Source organism: Notothenia rossii, assembly GCF_949606895.1.
Source record: "Notothenia rossii genome assembly, chromosome: 2".
Lineage (NCBI taxonomy): Eukaryota > Metazoa > Chordata > Actinopteri > Perciformes > Nototheniidae > Notothenia > Notothenia rossii.
The window spans coordinates 17624259-17642671 of NC_136904.1; the positions used below are offsets into that span (position 1 = coordinate 17624259).

The 18413-nt window shown below is 40.7% G+C and overlaps 1 protein-coding gene across 1 annotated transcript; it reads left to right on the forward strand.

Annotated features, from left to right (window-relative positions):
- Positions 1-85: 85 nt before the first annotated feature.
- On the forward strand, positions 86-13395 carry crispld2 (cysteine-rich secretory protein LCCL domain containing 2). The gene is made up of 15 exons (XM_079664004.1): positions 86-270; positions 2139-2491; positions 3576-3694; positions 4564-4696; positions 6210-6325; positions 6751-6851; positions 6938-7132; positions 7219-7279; positions 7392-7458; positions 7545-7675; positions 7828-7871; positions 7984-8056; positions 8295-8370; positions 9297-9427; positions 11798-13395. Exons 2-15 carry the CDS (start codon positions 2216-2218, stop codon positions 11847-11849), a joined length of 1575 nt encoding a protein of 524 aa, XP_079520130.1. The 5' UTR covers positions 86-270; positions 2139-2215; the 3' UTR covers positions 11850-13395.
- Positions 13396-18413: the final 5018 nt, after the last annotated feature.

The window sequence follows — 18413 nt, forward strand, 5'->3', positions numbered from 1 at the left end:
TCCTGCTCGTCAGCGCGCGCACTCTGCAGGAACATTTTTTACTTGAGGGCGGCTGGCGAGTGGGGGAGTGGGGAGAGACAGTCATGTTTTCCTTTGCTCCTGAGGGGTATCCTTCTCTATATAAGGCACTGTGAGCTGCTCAGGAGTCCCACAGCTCCTGTGTGCTTCAGGAACACCGCCAGCAAGCAGCAGCTCGCGCTCTCATAAGGAAATACTACTCCGCGCGCACAGGACAGCGAAATATTCCTCTGGACACTAGTGAAGATAGAGGTGAGCGAGATGAGACATTACACACATTTGTTTGAAATGGGTTGAATCGATTTAACTGTCGATCTGGAGTTTCACCCAGGCTTTACAATGTTCATCCCCTAGCAAAACGAATTAACGATGCAACTTGTGACTGACGTGATTTTGTGTAAATGAAACTTTACTCTTCTTCCTAATCCCTTTTTATTCACTCAGAATGAACATTAATTTATGACGGGTGAAACTGGGTTGCAAACCTTTCCACTGTAAAAGAGGCTGCTGCCAATACACTGCCATTCATTGTGAGTGTGCAGCTTTCCATGTTAATGGAAGAGCAGTAGCTACCATGATGGAAAATAAATATACAGGCACCGGGTTAATGAACCAAGCAGTTAGATATTCTAAAATGTATGCTAGATTTTAAATCATCAATCACATTAGAAAATTCACCCCAAAATAAACTTTACAGTTAGGGGGTCAACCATACATTACAATTGAAGTAGTGTGCCAATCTTCAAAAATCATTGAAAAGTGGGCAAGTATTTATGAAAATGTATTTAAATCAGATCATCTATATTGTGTTTACTTTGAACCTGGTGCTGAGGTCAGCCTGTGTCCAGGAGCACACCAGAGGCAGAGAGGGCTCGATTCCTAAACAACATGAGGATGTGCACATGTGTCTGGGTCATCTGCTCTGTCTGTCACTCTGGTATAACATTCATGAGAGGCATGAGAAGGGTACAGACAGAGGAGCTGGTAGAGGTTCAGTGTGAAAAGGGGGCACAGGGAGCGGAGCAGGGCGTGGTACTGAGCGGCCCGCCGGCTCTCAGTGCCCAGAGCTGGCACAGCATGTTGACACAGAGCCGGGGCCAGACCTCAAGCCTCCTTTTCAGCAAGAGGGAAAGAGGTGAGGAGATTCTAGGATGAGAGCTAGAGCTTGGTTTATATCTTCTTTCTTCTCCGATCACACTGTCTGCTCTTCTCTCTTCATAAAACGTTGTGTTATTTGGGTTAGCAGAGGGAGGTCAGATGCACGGTCTGTTACAGAATATTGCTCCTGGATGTGTCAGGAATGCAGTGTTTGGCGGTTCAGCAGGGTGAAAGCTTCTCAACCTGAACTCAGGTCTCCCTCCTCAGTGTCCCATCCTGCTGCTCAGTTTGCTTAGAAAATAATCAGAGTGGAGAGGGAGTATTTTTCAGGAGAACTAGGTTCAACAAGTCCAAAGCAAAGTCCAGGTTATATTTACTAAGGATGCTAAAAGGCTCTTTATAACAGGTGCTATTGAAGCAGGCCTATATTATTACTGGGTATATGATTTCAATTATGCTTTTAAGGCATTGAGGGTTAAATAAGCACAGTCCTAAAAGCTGAAAGCCATTTAGACTGAGTTTTTCTTATGGATTCAAAAAGTGCTTGGTTAATTGTGGCAAAGTTCACGTTATTTATGTGTTCATGGTACAATTATTGAAGCAATTAAAACACTTTACACTAAAGAACATCATCACCCAGCTTGAAAATGTAACATCTTACGATTAAAGGACTTGCATGGCTGTTGTTTTGGATTGCATCAGATTTGATAGTGTGCCTGAATAACTAGATGTTATGCAACAACAACAAACTGGCAAAAGACTAAACTGACAGGAAGCAGAACAGCTGAGAATAAAAAGTCCAGAGTTTGTTCAGCATCACAAGACTTTGTGCCAGTCTCAGTTTCAACATAACACAATACAAAGAAAAAAGTTAAGAATTACATATTTCTAAATCAATATTGCAACCTTGCCCCATACATTTAAAAATGTGTTAAAGAAAGTGACTCCTATATTGGTTTAGAAATCTGCTGTGTGGACTCGCACAGTGGGGGAAAAACTCATGAAATACTTCCTCCCTGCAGGTTGTGTCTGGGATTTCACACACGACGCCCTGTCTGCTGCCGTCTGTGAGTTCAACCCAGACAGCCCAAGTGTCAGAATGACCTGTGTCGCCATGATCTGGTTCCCTGTCCTCTCCCTCTCCCTTCTGCTGTTCTGCGTCAGTGACTCGGCTTGCCTCTTCCTGCCCGACTCCAATGAGCTCAGGCAGCTGCTGAGCCGCTATGAGCGGGAAGCGGAGCAGAGCAGCAGCGGCCACACAGCCGGCAACAGGACCCGCCGTGCCGTCCGCTGGTCGGACCGCGAGGAGATCCTGCATCTGCACAACAAGCTGAGGGGCGAAGTGTACCCCACTGCCTCCAACATGGAGTACATGGTGAGACATGTGACAATACACCAATCACCTATTGAGTTGAATTCTTAATGATGACTTTACATCACAAAGAACTTGCTTTGAATGTGTCAGCAACCCTGAACATGTTGTTGGTGATTAGATGAAGTTGTATTATGCCTAGAAAAGCATTATCCCTCTAATAAAAACCTTTTCTCTCTGCTGGAAACATGCTGTCATGATGGCGAACTGTTGCCAGCCGCTGTGCAGCTCTTTTACAAGGAGGATAATAATGCTGAGTCTGTCTGTCCTACCTGCAAACACCCCACACCGGAGATGACAGGAGAGCAAGGAAGGGATGGGTCAAAGGAGGACGGAAAGAAAAAGGCTAGACAGGGAAATCAAAGGACAGCATGTCAAATTAATGTGTAAAGTATAAGAGTGTTTATTGTAGAGACACACAGGAAGTTTTAGAAAAGTACGAGCACCATAAAGTTGAGAGAAGCAGTGGTGGCCTGTGAGTCTTTGGAGTGTGGTTATAGCTGTGAGGGAAACTGTCTGAAGATTTACTCTGCCCAGTGCTCTCTCAAATTCCTGTGAACAGGCAGTGTGTGTGTTTGTGTTAGTGTATGGGTGTTTGGGGTTACAGTGAAGACTGTGTGTGCATGTCTTAGAGACCACCAAAAGACTGGAAATGTACTGAGGGGATGTGCTTTGAGGGGCAATCCTTCCTCCCTTCATAGCAACCAGTCCATGGCGGGAGTCAGGTGTCTTCTCCACTTTCCAAACACCTCTCCATCGCTGTAAAGTAACCCACTCAGGAAATGTGGATAATTCAGCTGTGATCGCTGGAGATTTGTAGTGGACCAGGGCCAGCTGCCCCTCTCAAATTTCACTATCAAAGGTTAATGTTGTACTCCTATCCAGCTCAGTTTCAGCTCACTGGGAAGGAAGGAAGTGCAGGAATTAAGGCGTTGAACACGTTTTGGTTATGTTTCTACTGAGTCAGAACAAGATTATAATGCTTAGTCATGTAGCAGATGCAGCAGGTGAATGTCAAAGGTCTTCTCATATGTGTCTAAAAAAAGTGAAAACCTTGTCAGAGAGTTGTTTTCCTTCATGTGTACAGGTCTGGGATAATGAGCTGGAGCGGTCCGCTACTCACTGGGCGGAGCAGTGTCAATGGGACCACGGACCTCAGGACCTGCTCATGTCTATCGGGCAAAACCTGGCTGTTCACTGGGGGAGGTGAGATACAATAATACACATAGTCTGCATAACAAAAACACAGATATTGCTTATTATAAAATAAATACTACTACCTAAATACTACTACCAGTGCTATAAAACAGTTTCAGGTATTAAATGCAAAATAAGAATACATTTTTTTTTAAAACTGCTTTTGATTCCCACACCTATGCAGCACAAACTGTTTTTTTGAGTTAATCTGTCACATATTAACGGTGTTATATGGACTTTCTACTTCTGCCTTCTTTATAACAGTAAGTATTTTTTTGACTGTCAAGAGGAAGTTGTTTCCTGTTAACCAAAGTGAGGAGAGCTGCTCCTTTAAAACAATATTAGTCCATTAATATGTGTGAAGTACAAGCATGTGTAGTGCTAGTCCTGCCCTTCCAGGAATCTGCTCCCATTCTCACAGCTGCTCTCTTCCCTCCCTGTTCACTTCTTTTCTTCCTGTGCCAGAACACCGTGATGTGGAGTCCTTTTTTTTTTCCACTCCCCGTCTACTCTCTCCATTTATAAGCTCAGCACTTTTCAATACCGTAAAAAGACATGTTTATAACAAGAGCTTGAAAAGATTTGTTGGGCTGTGGAGCCATGTTTATGTTTTCTCTTATCCTTTTTTTCAAACTGATTTGATTTCCCCTGTTATGGAGGGAGAGCAGGCTGCAGGTCTGTGTGCCAGGTCAAATTCAGACTCATCATTTGAGGCCTGAAGGGAGGAGGAGGGGCAGTGAGGTTTATGCAGTGTTTCTAAAGTCTGGCCAAAGCACCTGGCAGCTGTCTCAGATATTTCCCTTTGCCCCTGGTACCTGGACGTCCTTTGACTGAGCCCACTGTCTGTGTGTGTTTGTTTGTGCGCGTTCGCCCTACAGATATCGTTCTCCTGCCTTCCATGTCCAGTCCTGGTACGATGAGGTGAAAGACTACACCTACCCCTACCCCAGTGAGTGCAACCCCTGGTGTCCAGATCGCTGCTCCGGGCCCATGTGCACCCATTACACCCAGGTAAGAAGGGGAATGAGTTCAGGAGAAACATTTAAGAGATGTTAAAGGGAAAACTGCTTGTCTTGGGGAGTTCAATTCTAAAAAAGCTGTATAAAAACTTTAGATGTCTGCATGAAAACTTAAAATGGCCACATATGATATTCAGTTTGACTGTTACAAAAACACACAAATCTCCCACTAAACTGTCATTAGTTATTTTGGCCAAGTGATTCCTATAACAAAGCACATGGCAGTGAGTTAAAACCTTACTCTCAAGATGATCAGTGATCCAAGAAGGTGTCATTTTTTTGTTGAAATCCATTTTTCCACTTGCCCTTGAAGCGCATACTGTAATGTGTACCATTCGTATGATCAAATCTGTTTAGTATCAGGTCATGTGCCTTCTTTTATCTCAAACATAGAACATATTTCACCACATGTGGTGTGCACCCTATATGATGTATCACATCATTTATGTGTAGAGCTTTTGGGGGACTAAGGGGTTAAATGACAGACAAACACGTAACTTGTAGACAGTGAAGAAATCATAAATAATAGACAGAAAGAAGATTCTAAAAAAGTTGATGAGAAAATAAGGAAATCAATCAAAAGGAGACAAACTGGCGAGTTGGCAACCTCTTCCTCTAGACTTTACTTTGTAGCTGCTGGGATGAGTTTACAGAAATATCCCTACTCCTCCCTCTGCCCTCACCCTGAAACCTGATCACTGCCATCTGGTAGTCATTTCCAGACACACCAGACACCCCTCACTGCTTGACCTGGATTCTTCTGAAGATGCTGCAGAGAGAAGACTGTGTCAAATCTGAGCATCGTCACCCTATCTATGTCCTTCAAAACCTGGAAGTGCCCTTAGAACAGGCACTCATACTACATAGCTTCCTCTGCACAGAAAGTAGACCCTGTGGATAGACAGAGTGCATCGAGCTGACAGCCAGCCCTCATCAGTCTGTGTGCTGCTGACTCACTGCTTCCAGTGGCTTCTGTACCAAGGAAAAGATGAACATTCCTGAGGAGGGAGAGCGCACATGTTTCAGAATTTAGGAGGAAAGTGAGGAGGAGTTATGGAACATGCTGTGTTGTATTTGCTGTCAAATGACACATCATTTATCTGAAACACCACTGCAGCAGCTTTCCGTTTAATAAGGCGTTTTATTTTCCCTTAGACAGTTTTGAGATTGTGCTGACTTGTCTTTCTTCTGAGTTAAGCTATACAAGCTATACAAGCATTACCACTTCTATTGGGATGATGAACATGTTCATAATGGGGGAACAGATTGCCAACTGGTTTCACACTTAACATGCACGTGACTGGGGCAGAATAACAGACTGGGCACTTGTGGAAGTCCCAGTGGCCCTATTAATCGTGACTGCCTATCTAGTAGCTTCCTCTGGAATGACTGGTTGAACAATGGGGCTGTGAGAAAAGTCCTTGCTTTAGTTTGCTCTGCTCTGTCTGTTCATTCAGCATTTGCTTTTTCTAACTATGGCCATTATTTTCTCCCGCTTCTTACAGCTGGTCTGGGCCACCACTAGCCGAGTGGGCTGCGCCGTGCACACTTGTCCAAGGATGGAGGTGTGGGGAGAACCATGGCAAAACTCTATATACCTTGTGTGCAACTACTCCCCAAAGTAAGCTCAAAGTTCCTCTATGTTGCAGTGTCCATCAACATCTCTGCTCTCGAGACTCTCAACATTCTTCGTCCTTACAGTGCTCACACATTAGGGTGTTTCCTTCAAATAGCTGCCCGACGGATATTTAGCACCGGTTGTCCGAAACATTAGTATAACATATTGAAACCATTAAAATTCCTCCAGAAGTCAGAATAGAAAAATAATAATGAAGCACAAGGAAAGAAAAATAAGAGCAGAGCAGGCCCTTGTTTTCCAGAGAGCCCACAGGATATAATTGCTGGTGAGACAAAGAGGAGTGTTTTATTAGTTTGTGGGATTAATGACTATTATGGGTGTTGTAATTACAAGGCCTTGAGCCCAGTAACGCTTGAGTGATGATTCCTTTCCACCTTACTCAAGCTGTGCACTGTTCACTTCTGCAGGGGCAACTGGATCGGCGAGGCTCCATACCAGCACGGCCGCCCTTGTTCCCAGTGCCCTCCCAGTTTTGGAGGAGGATGCAAGAATAACCTGTGCTTCAAGGGTGAGCAGACCCACATGGTTATCATTTAAATACAGTAACAATAAACGTGTTACCAAACCTGAACCCATTTCTGTTTGAACATATAGACTCTCAGCGCTCAGAGACGGAGGATATGAATGAGGTGGAGAAGCCTCAGGTTCCACTGCCACCTCGTACCACCGCCAAACCTGTGCCCAAACCTAAACCATCTGCTCCGAAGAAACCAGCGCCCAAACCGTCCGTCCCTAGACCCACCACACCCAAGAACCCTTCCTCAAAGACTCCCAGCAACACCTTTCTTGGTAGCTACAGCAGTTATTTTTTAAAAAGAAGTTAAAGTTTCCTGTTTTGTGTATTTCCTTACAGATTTTTTGTCTCGTTCTTGCAGTTCAGAACATTAAGTGTGAGACTAGACTGCGAGACAAGTGTAGAGGCGCAACCTGCAACAGGTCAGGCTATTTTTTATGATGTGCATGAAATAGGTTTTATTGCCTCTGATTTATCGTGCTCTTCCTCTCGATATCAACTCACTTTTTTCTCCATCTCATTTTCTGACTGTAGATATAATTGTCCTGCCAATTGTCTGAATAAGAAAGGAAAGGTTTGGGGAACTCTCTTTTATGATGTGGTGAGTCTAGCTTACAATAAAAAAACATATGCAACAATTCATACATTACAATTTATATTTACAAGTATAATTCTTTTTTGTTTCAGCAATCAAGTATTTGCAGAGCTGCTATACATTTTGGTGCCATTGACAACAATGGAGGAGTGGTGGACGCCACAAGGATGGAAAAGTTTCCATTCTTTGTCAAAGCTACAAAGAATGGCATCGAGTCCTCCAGGTAGATCTCTTGCCCTAGTTTTGTCTTATAGGGAGAAATCCCATGATACAACACATTTCCCTGCTTCTATGAGTCACATTTTGTGCAATAAGGGAACTTTTTAAAAATTTCAATTTTTTCCTGTTTCTTAAACATCACAATGTCTTTTACAGTAAATACAAACCTGGCATTGCCTTTGTGGTGGCCAAAACAGAAGGTAAGTGATCAAAGGTTTCCAAATAAGAGCTTGTGTCATGATTGCTCTTAAATTCACAGGCTGACAAACACATGTGTTCTATATTAAGAGTATTTCTCTCTCTCTGTGACAGAAATGACTGCTGACTGCTACACCACAGTGGCTGAAATCTGCCCTTACAAGAAGCCCAACTCTAACTGTCCAAGGTGCTTGAATAAACTTGTAATTTCTTTAAATATGACTTTCTAGGACAGGTTAAAATTGTTAGAAATACTCTAGATGAGTTAACACAAAAACATATCCTAATATTTCACTTTGTTATAAAACCGTTACAAAATATAAAGTGCTTATAAATGCCTAATAGAAGATGTTTAAGTATTGTGTGAAAAAAACAAAACCCTTTTCCATTAATGTGACCCCTTATCCGTCAAATTTGTTTCTCAGAATCTTCTGTCCGGCCAACTGCAAGACTCAGCCATCCTATTGGTCACCTGTGGTTGGAAACAACATCTACACTGATGTAAGTAAAACACTGTTTTAGATGTGCTAACAGAAAGAAATTAAAGTGAATCTGCCACATGGTTAAGTTTGAGTGAGGTAAGACTAAGTTAGAGTTAGTAATGCATGGCAGCTACGGAGAGCTGTTGAATCACAGTGAGAATACAGCTCATGGAGAATGGGAGTAATGGTGAGGTAAGCCAGAGACTACCAGGGATGTATTACTCAGCATGGGGCCTGACCACTCAGAGGATTATTCAAGTGTTATCTCTTAGTGTTTGTTTCTCAGAGATAGGAGATGGCAGAAATCCTTTTATGAAATCTGGTTGACATCATCACTCTGTAGTCACCTAAATTATGTTCAGAGTAGATTAGTCATTGTAAAGTACCCTCCAGGAAAAGAAGGGTAGACATTTGTGTCACTCTTGTGGATTTGCCAGTTGTCACAGTCTCATGAGGTCAACGTGGTGTTAAACAGGGTTTTACCCTTTTAACCGACCTTAGATGACGTCCAGCTGGACACTTATAACAGTTTCCCATAGATCTTAAAAGTCCTACAATATTAGAAAAATAAAGGCAGCAGTGTGACTCATAGCAAGTTTGCCAGGAATGTTTTTGCAATCTCAGGCGACCAAATGTGTTTCTACAGTGGTGTAGAAGCTGGATTTTGCTTAAACAGGAGACATAAACCATCTGGTGATAAATACTGTATGAGTGTATGGACAGTGGGATCTGTGTTTAGACTAGAAATGAATGATTCAGCTCCAGACTGCTGATAAGAGCTTACGGTTTGTTGCACTGGCTGTGAAACAAAATGCTTGGGTGACTTTGAATTATTGTCATATGTTTTGTACTGTATTTGATAATAAAGGCATTACAGAGATTTGGAAAAAGTGTTAACCATCTTGTAAAAGCATGTCTCCTCTTTGCAATTCTTTCTCCCCTCAGAGCTCCAGTATTTGTAAATCAGCCATCCATGCAGGGGTCATCAAAGCAGACGGTGGTTTTGTGGATGTTCTGCCCCTGGACAAGAGAAAGAGCTATCCCGGAGTCCTGAAAAACGGCATCCAGTCTGAGAGGTACCATTTCATTTCTTTACTGTAACTGTCTCTCTTGGATAAGGATTGTTTGCATAATAACAAAATGTGCAAAACAGTTTTTTAACATGTTAAAATGGCCGTATTAGAGATAATCTAAGGCTAATCATCTTTGGCTCCGAACTGTCTGGCTTCAGAGTTAGAGAAACCTTTTTTTATCTACAAATGTAACCATTCATGTTTAAACATGATATGTAGCAGCTTCCAACTACAAGCAACCGTCTGGGAGCTTTGAAACTGCAAAGCCTTCATAATTATAAAGAAAGGTTCATATTAAAGCCTCGGGAAGTGTGGAGTTTTATAACTCTAAAAACATATGTATGAGCACTTTATAGATGTGCAACATGTAATCTACTGAAGTGTTATAGGAGTGAGGTAGTTTGTATTGGTTGGTGGCTAGGATCCCCTGATAATGTCATAATATTTTCCCAAACCGCTTGCCACATGGTCTTTGCAAAAAATGGTCTCAGACAGAAATATGCTCGGATTTATGCAAGGTCAGCAAACTAACTGCAATACCAAGCATGATTAGTGCCACCTAAGAAGGTGTACCGCCCTAACAGGTGCAACAAGTACAAGAGAGTCAAGACTGCACACAACCCAAACAGTCTATAAAGTATATGCCCGATTGGGAACACCTGTGTCAGTAGGCGTTGGGTGTCTTTAAAGATACATTTAGCTTCATAATTAGACTGAAAATGTAGTTTTATTTCTGACGTTATGTCGTTTGCGCTGGGTAAGAACTATAGGGAATGTTTTTGCTTTTAAAAATTAACCTCGGTAAAAAAAATGTAATAAATACCTAGGGTTTTCGGACCCCCCCAGACCCCCCCAATAAAGCAAAACTGCACGTTTCAGAGTGGCCTTTTATTGTGGCCAGCCTAAGGCACACCTGTGCAATAATCATGCTGTCTAATCAGCATCTTGATATGCCACACCTGTGAGGTGGGATGGATTATCTCGGCAAAGGAGAAGTGCTCACTATCACAGATTTTTCCAGATTTGTGAACAATATTTGAGAGAAATGGTTATTTTGTGTATATAGAAAATGTTTTAGATCTTTGAGTTCATCTCATGAAAAATGGGAGCAAAAACAAAAGTGTTGCATTTATATTGTTGTTCAGTGTATGTATAAAATAATATTTGTCTTTAATGCTTTGACCAGCTTAGGCCATAATATTTGACCGGTTGGTGTCTGGTAAAGAAAAACCTTTTACAAGAAAGTCTAAAATATATCTTAGAAAAGGTGCTGTTATTCCCTTTACTAGCTTGATTTATGTCACCAGTAATATTGCATGCAGGGGGTTCCCTGCAGGCGCTCCATGTTTCTCACATCACTCTCATGGCCTCGGCCGGCTGCAGTGGACTGGCTCAGGCCAGGAAGCCGTTGCGGGCAGTTCTGCTGGCAAGTTGGGTTGTAAGAGTAATGGTGTGGTTTGGTGTGTGGATGGACCACACATGGGATCTTTGCTTACTTTACTCAGGCATTTCAATTGAGTGTGCAATGTGCTGAATGGCCAAAATATTCCAAGTCTGACTACTATGAAATCTAATGCAGAACTGTGAAGGCCTCGCTCAGGGCACTGGGAGAGGAGGTCAATAAACGGCGGAGAGAGAGTCTGTGCCATGTGCCAACATCATGGCAGGGTGGGCAGCTTGGACTGGACTCTGTTTCTGGGGAAGTAATCACAGCCTATCTGATTACTCGAGGATGGAAAGGCTGTCAGCCACTTAGTCAGTGCTTTCCTATATGGACAATTATCTGTGATCTGATACCAATCGCACTGGCCAATCATGATTATTGATCATGGCAGAGCCTCAAGGTCTCTCCAACAATGAACTAATTACAAAGTCATCAGGTTTAACACATGTAGGAAAAGGGCAGACTCAGAAAATCAGCAACAATGAGTCATAATGCCAACACGCCATTTCCAAAGATATTGTGCACACCATGTTTGTGTAATTTGTATTGAATTGGCGACTAGGAGAAATTGGTCAATACTAAAAGGCAGACTTCTTGGTATCACAAAACCAAAAATATGGAAAAACGTGTATTTATTTATATGAGTCAAAGGGTGATTTTGCGCTTCAATTTATTCAGCACGGGAAGTACTACTTTCCCTTTGAACACAGTATGATGGGGCTCTCTTAATGTGTGAGATGTATGACACTTTAGACGGGATTCAGTATAACTCGGACTGTGCTGCTTCAAATTTGATCATGCCTCTCCAAAATATAATTCACAATTCCAGTGACTTTTTTACAGTTACATGCTTATTGCTGGAGTGCCCTGAGTTGCATCTGTATAAATGGTCTTGGTTGTAACACGCTTTTTGTGTTTCCTGTTTGCAGTAAGAGCCACACAGAGGGAGGTTCTTTCCGACTCTTTGCTGTGAGGGAGTGAGACTTCAGATCAGAAGTGCAGAGAGTCACCTCAGCGGCTCCTCGTGAGCAGGAAGTGCCCACAGGTTGGAAACCATGGTCGTTCATCTGTCTCTGTGCCTTCGTCAGAACAGACAGAACGCTCCAACACATTTCCAACCGGTAAAAGTCCAGTATTTTTTCTCAACTCCAGATATAGATACTTCTTAATAGTTAATTCATCTGTGAAACACACGTTATATATATTATTATGCATTTAACAGCTGGTGCTGGAAGTTTTGAGTTGTTTTACAGAAAGTATTATGTTTACATGTTTTTATTACAAATTCCAAATGGTTTTCATACACAGGAATGTATAATGATCACACTGTATTTAATCATTGTGTACAGAATATGATATTTTGTTTGTTTTAAAAATGGAGTACCATATATTAACAGATCTTATTTGATTGTATTGCCTTTTCTGCTCATCTGGATCATCTTTGCTTTTTGCTCTTAAGTATTTAGCTAAGTCGTATTTATAGGTTAAGTGGTTTACTCATTGTAAGCGTGGACATTATGTTTGCTGGGTGATAAATGGAAGTGTATACAGGCAGCGGGCACTGCTGTACATAGATTTAGTTTCCCTTAAGAAGGCTAGTTTCACTTCAGTGCCAGGTATGTTGAGGTGAGTTAGTAGAAGTGTTACGTTGCTAAGTCCACTGTTAAGTATATGAGATATGAGTTATATGAGTATATGAGTACATAAGATAACAAGCTGCCATTTTATATTTATTATTGCTAAGTGCTTTCCTAGTATTCTAATCTCTCTTGTTTCTGTAAATAAATGAAAATGCAAAATTTGTCCCCTCCCCACCAAAGACAGATGAATGTGTCACATGTTCAGGAGAGTTTAATGTGTAGAGACTAAATCCTATCTCAAGGGGTGTGAACGATTTTTGTTATCATTAAACTGCAAAATGTTACACTTTGCAGCACATCCAACAAACAAATGTAGTATCACTACACCGGTTTAAGGCACTGTTGCCATTGGTACCTAATTGTAGTACTATTCTTAAAGCAATGCCTCATTTTATAAAAACGTACTAGCTTGCATTTTGTTTTTTGCACAGGAAAAATGCATTTTGAGCTTAGTTATCATCCCTCATGTTAACTAAGGCAAAGTGCAATTTGTCCTCAAGTACTTGGATGTCATAACAATAAGTATAGTCACTCTATCTCTTTGTTTCCCGGGGGATACAAACCATGCTAGTACAGAATGTTTTTAGAGTAAATACCTGGCCAAGAAAAAACTAATCTTTATCTCTTTATTCTACCTCAGTCCTATCGCTACGCTGGGCAGTTAAGTCTCTTCTATAAGGGAATTTTCTTGGGAAATGCTCAAGGTTTTGTAAAGGTTTGGGAACTGTAAATACTTAGATTATTCTGTTTTTAATAATCCTTATTGCAATAAGATATAATTAATGTGTGTGATTTTGTTTAAATTGTCTTGTTTTTATACTGGTGTAGGGTGGGTTCTATATGTTTTGCACAATTTGAAAATAAAGTAAGATTTACAAATGCTACAACTGTTTCTGTGAACCATTTGTCCAGTAAATATATGCTTTTCTTTTACCCTTTTATTGAACTTTGGGCCACAGTGGCATTTCCACATGAGAGAAAATCTTTGTGATCTCTACTTTCTCGAATCTAGTTTGTCCAGTCCTGCATACATTATTTATTACGAATGAAATGTAGCCCCAGGCCACCCAGGATTGTCCGTTATCATTGGAAGAATATCGCTGACCATGTTCATAACCTGGCTCTGCTCCTTTCGGACACACACAGAGGGAAGTGGAACAATACATCGAAGCAATCACTTTTACTTAAGGACCGCATACATAATCTGCCAATAGGGCTTTGGTTTATGGTGGAATGATTTCAGGGGAAAGAAAGTAACTCCTAGGATCCTGATACATTTCCATGACCTTGTAAACTCCCATGTTACAACCTCATTATCTGAGATAATCACTATTCCATAAATGCGGTTATTATTTGTCTCAGAAAAAGGGAGAGATGATCAGAGCATGTGAGGAGTAACTTCATACATCCAGGGCTTTTATAAAAGGCAGATGTTCAGTTTCAGTTAATCCATGGTTGGACAGGGCCCTGGCCACTTTACAGATAAACAGCTGCAACTGGCTCGTGTGATGACTGTTTTACTCCTATTGTCAATGGGGGAAAAGATTTGTACTTACCCTGTTAATCCACTGACTCCTCGGAGGAATAGGGCCAAGTCCAACCTTCTTGTCCTCAAATGTGCTTTGAAGAACATATTGTATTGGTTTTACATCAACTGCATCACATAGGACTCAAAGGGTATTATCGTTAAAGATGTATTTGTTTTTCTTTATTGTCATTAAAGTCTCAGTGTAAAACATCTTCTGGATTATCTGGTGACCTCTATCCATCACTTTTCACACATTTTGTAAAATGATATATTAATCCATAGCCATTGCAGGTTTGTCACAAGAAAATAACTGAATTCTAACAGATTACCTTGTGTTTCCAACTATCTGCTATCACAAACAGGCTTTGGAAGTAATTGTGTAGTTATTTGGGCATTGAGCTACCACCACATTGCTTCTATAGGAGAAAATGTTCCTTTAGCATCTCTGCATTTTCAACAATCTGTCACGTGTCAAGAAATTCAAAGAGATGGATGCACTGTGTCTGGCAGAAGTTTGGTGAGCCAATGGTTCTCAAACATTTCTGCAGCTTTTTCATTTTGGGTGTAAAATAAATAGAAGTTCTTCTTTTGTGATCCAGCAATGAATTCTCTACTTAATTGCCATAATGTGCATGAGCATTTTTTTAAATCGTGCTTCATCTTCAAATCACTTGCAACAAAGGGATTACATTTGAGATGTTTCATTGAATTTTGTTGACAACAACTGTATAAGAAAGAGTGTCCACAAATTATCAGATGGAAGATTGAAATTTGTGGAAATGTGTGTTTTAAAACAGCTTTGGAAGATTTTAAGTTAATATATATTCAGTGCAGGACCTCCAGGCAGGATCTTGATCACTGTACAGAAATGAGTTGTTTGTATGAGTGTCTGTGGTCAGAAAGGCCAACAGTACAGCACATGGTTCCAAAAAAAACAGTAGACTAGATTGTCTGGAAGAATTTTAGATTTTAGATTCTCAAAAGAGGCGTAAAAGAGATGTGGCTCATGTTGTTATGATGGGACTATGTCTGGCCTTCTCATAAATGTGGCAAGAGTTGTTGATACAAAAGGAGGATAGAGACGTTAGCCATCTATCTAAAAGGGAGTATTTGAAATGCAACTGAAATTAATAGGTTTAAATGTCTTCAAATATGATTTTACTCGATATTTTCTGTGATCTAAAGGTTACAGTGCAGCCTTTTTGATAGGTTTACTACCTACACATTTTTCACTGTTGAATTACATCCAGTCATGGCATGGGTTCATTCGAGGCAATGTTTTGCATTACAGTGTGAAGACCGAACTGAGAGGAAAAAGAGGCCATACCACACCACAGCAAGTGGAACCAGATTAATCTAATATGACTTTATGAACTTAATATAGTATTTTAAGACACATAGTAATAGCAGAAGTAATTACATTTGCTCTATATTGTGTCTATGTAACTGTGCTGTGTCTTTACAATCAAGATAAAAATGTGATCTATCCTTTTATTATCTTTTTCATAAAGTTTACACCGTGTGTAGCCTCAGGAAAATTATTCAGTGAGGCAATTTAACTGGAAGTAATTTAGTGTGATATTATAAAAAAAAAAGTATTAAGGTAAGATAATAACAAACCATAACATTGGCTAAGTAAAATAAGAAGTTAAATCAACAGTTCTAAACCAGAATTAAAGTAAAAACATGAGGAAACTAAACCAACACAGATTGTGCCTGTAAACCTGCGTCACACTGTCCCGAAATTGACAACCGATGGACACACGAATATGGAATTGTGAATTTCGCACGAAGATGGCCCCGAACCACACACGAAGGCAACATTTACATTACATTTAAGACATACAACTGCAACGAAAGTAACAAAAACAATTATGTTAAAGTACTTTGATACTGTACTGATATTTTCAGACTTTGTTTTTTACTTTATCCGTCTTTATATGTAGAAGATATTAAGTTTTCTCCGTAATGTTGTTTCCATAGCAACAACAACTTCCTGTCAACTCGCCTTCAAAATAATATATTATATCCCTTTCAGTTTCACAGAACACAAATTGGGTTATTTAGATAATATGTTTACATGATTTAGTTGTGCAATACATCTACCAGATCGACAGACGATAAAGGAAATGTTCAAATTAGGCTCTGATCGTACCAACATCGGGCCATTCGTGAGCGCATCTTAAGCCATTGTATGACCGCAGGTGGAGTTTCTCAGGCTCCCCGGCAGCAACTTCGTGAGCGGTGGCAAAATCTTTGGCATGCCAACAAATTGCCGAAGGACCTTGCGAAAGTCCATTTTCGTGTTGAATTCGTGTGTCAATTTGGCCCTTCTTAAGGCCATCGTGAGGGCATCTTGTTATCATCGGTGCCATCGGGCATTCGCACCGATCTGAGTGAGGGCGAATGCCCAATGGCACCGATGATAACACGAAGATTACATGATTTGACAAAATGCCCTCACGAGTGCCTTTCGAAGTTGCCGCTCACAAAGTTGCTGCCGGAGCCTGAGAAACTCCATCGGTGGTCATACGATGGCTTAAGATGCCCTCACGAATGGCCCGATGTTGTTACGATCAGAGCCGAATTTGAACATTTCCTTTATCGTGTGTCCATCGGGTGTCAATTTCGGGACATAGTGACGCGGGCTTTAAAGGGGACCTATCATGCAAAATGCACTTTTTGATGTCTATTATACATAAATATGTGTCCCCGGTGTGTCAGGGAACTCACACAGCGTCAGAAAAATCCTCCGTACCCAAATGTCTAAAAAAAGGGGCTACAACGGAGCTGATCCAGATTTGCGTCCGATATGACGTAATATCGGAAATATAGGCTAGCTTTACACCCACGGCCCTATCAGAAACGTTGCTATCAGAAACAATGCCCGACTGTTTTGGACGTAATATGGTCTGTGTTTAAATTAGCATCGCTAACACTCAGAGCTAACCTGTACTGCACAGAGCATGTGTGTGAAGAAGCAGGAAATAAAAAAGGAACTCACCTTGTGGTATAACTGGTATAACCGGCAAGAGAGAAAGCCTTTGAGCTCCATACTGTTTCAGAAATGATCCTTGATCATCCATGATAATGCATTTCATCACCGCAGTATCTGCCGGTAGCATCTCCCACATGAGCTCAGCGCCCTCCTTTTTTTCTTTTATCAATATTTTTTTTTTTAAAGCTATACCCAAAATCAGCACTTTTGAAACAGGAAGTGAAATAGAGGGATATGAGGCATGGCTAGAATGGGTGATATGTTTGGTATTCTGAGCAATACACTTCATGGATGGACATGTTTTTTATATATTTGTATATATCTGAGACCTTTACTATTGCCTAAAAATAGCATAGGTGACCTTTAAGTTTGTTTGGCTGAAGGTATCTGGTAGTGCAACCTGTTGTAATTGGTCACAGGTTAGACAGAGGGAGGAGGAACAGAAAAAAAGACCTGAGAGACTAAAAGCGGGAGACCTAGAAACACTAGGCTCTTTTAGCCTTGTGACTGTAGTATGAATAATCCGATGAAAATTGTGGGAATAGAACATGAAGAACATTTGAGGAGGAGTATCTGTGCTAACTGCTAAGCTAACGCTGTAAATCGCTGTATTAAAGACACGCTGCTGTCAGGAGGGAGTGTTTCTGGAGAACACTGAAAACTCACTGTAAGTTACTCTTTCTGTCATTTTGATCCCCGGAGGATAAAGACTCGGCTCACCCTTAACTCCAGGCCTGCAGTTCAAGAACCTGAGTTTTAGAATATCCAGTGGTTATTCGACATGAATTAGCTCTAGCAAAATCTGCCAGGATTTTAATTGCAGGCCTATAGTTAATTTTGTTAAATAATATTCAATTTCATTCAGCATATTGTTTTCATTCATTGATCTGCTAATTATAATAAGTAACTTCTTTAAGATTATTATGAAAGTTCACTTTTTGTATCTTATTTGGTGAATACTATTTGTATATTGGACACACGATATTGTCTTTGGTGAAGTAGAGCAGAGAAAACTTAAAAAGATGTAATGTTACATTTGACAGTGTTTTTGCTTATAGTTGCCTACATTTTTTACCCTGAACAGGTAAACCTTAATCGGACAAACCAGACCCAAACATCCTCTCGTACCAGTCTAAAGTTAATTGATATCTACTTTAGCATAATAAAGAGTGCAAAGGTGCTATATTTTAAAATCTAAAATTGAGGACTGCTCTACAGCCTCACAGAGATGCTAGAGTGCCTGTAGACTCTGATCTTGTTCATATATCTCTTGTTTCCTATCCTACATAACTACACTTGTAAATGTAACATTAGGAAAGCAAAAGTGGGCAAGGAGAAGCAATTCTTACAGAACCCTGAATTCTTAGTAATAGAATTCC

Bases quoted from the DNA above. Each gene is read 5' to 3' on its own strand.
- crispld2 (XM_079664004.1), top strand. From the start codon at position 2,216: ATGACCTGTGTCGCCATGATCTGGTTCCCTGTCCTCTCCCTCTCCCTT. The intron at 4,697-6,209 runs GTAAGAAGGGGA...CGCTTCTTACAG, and splicing joins TGTGCACCCATTACACCCAG to CTGGTCTGGGCCACCACTAG. The intron at 6,326-6,750 runs GTAAGCTCAAAG...TCACTTCTGCAG, and splicing joins GTGTGCAACTACTCCCCAAA to GGGCAACTGGATCGGCGAGG.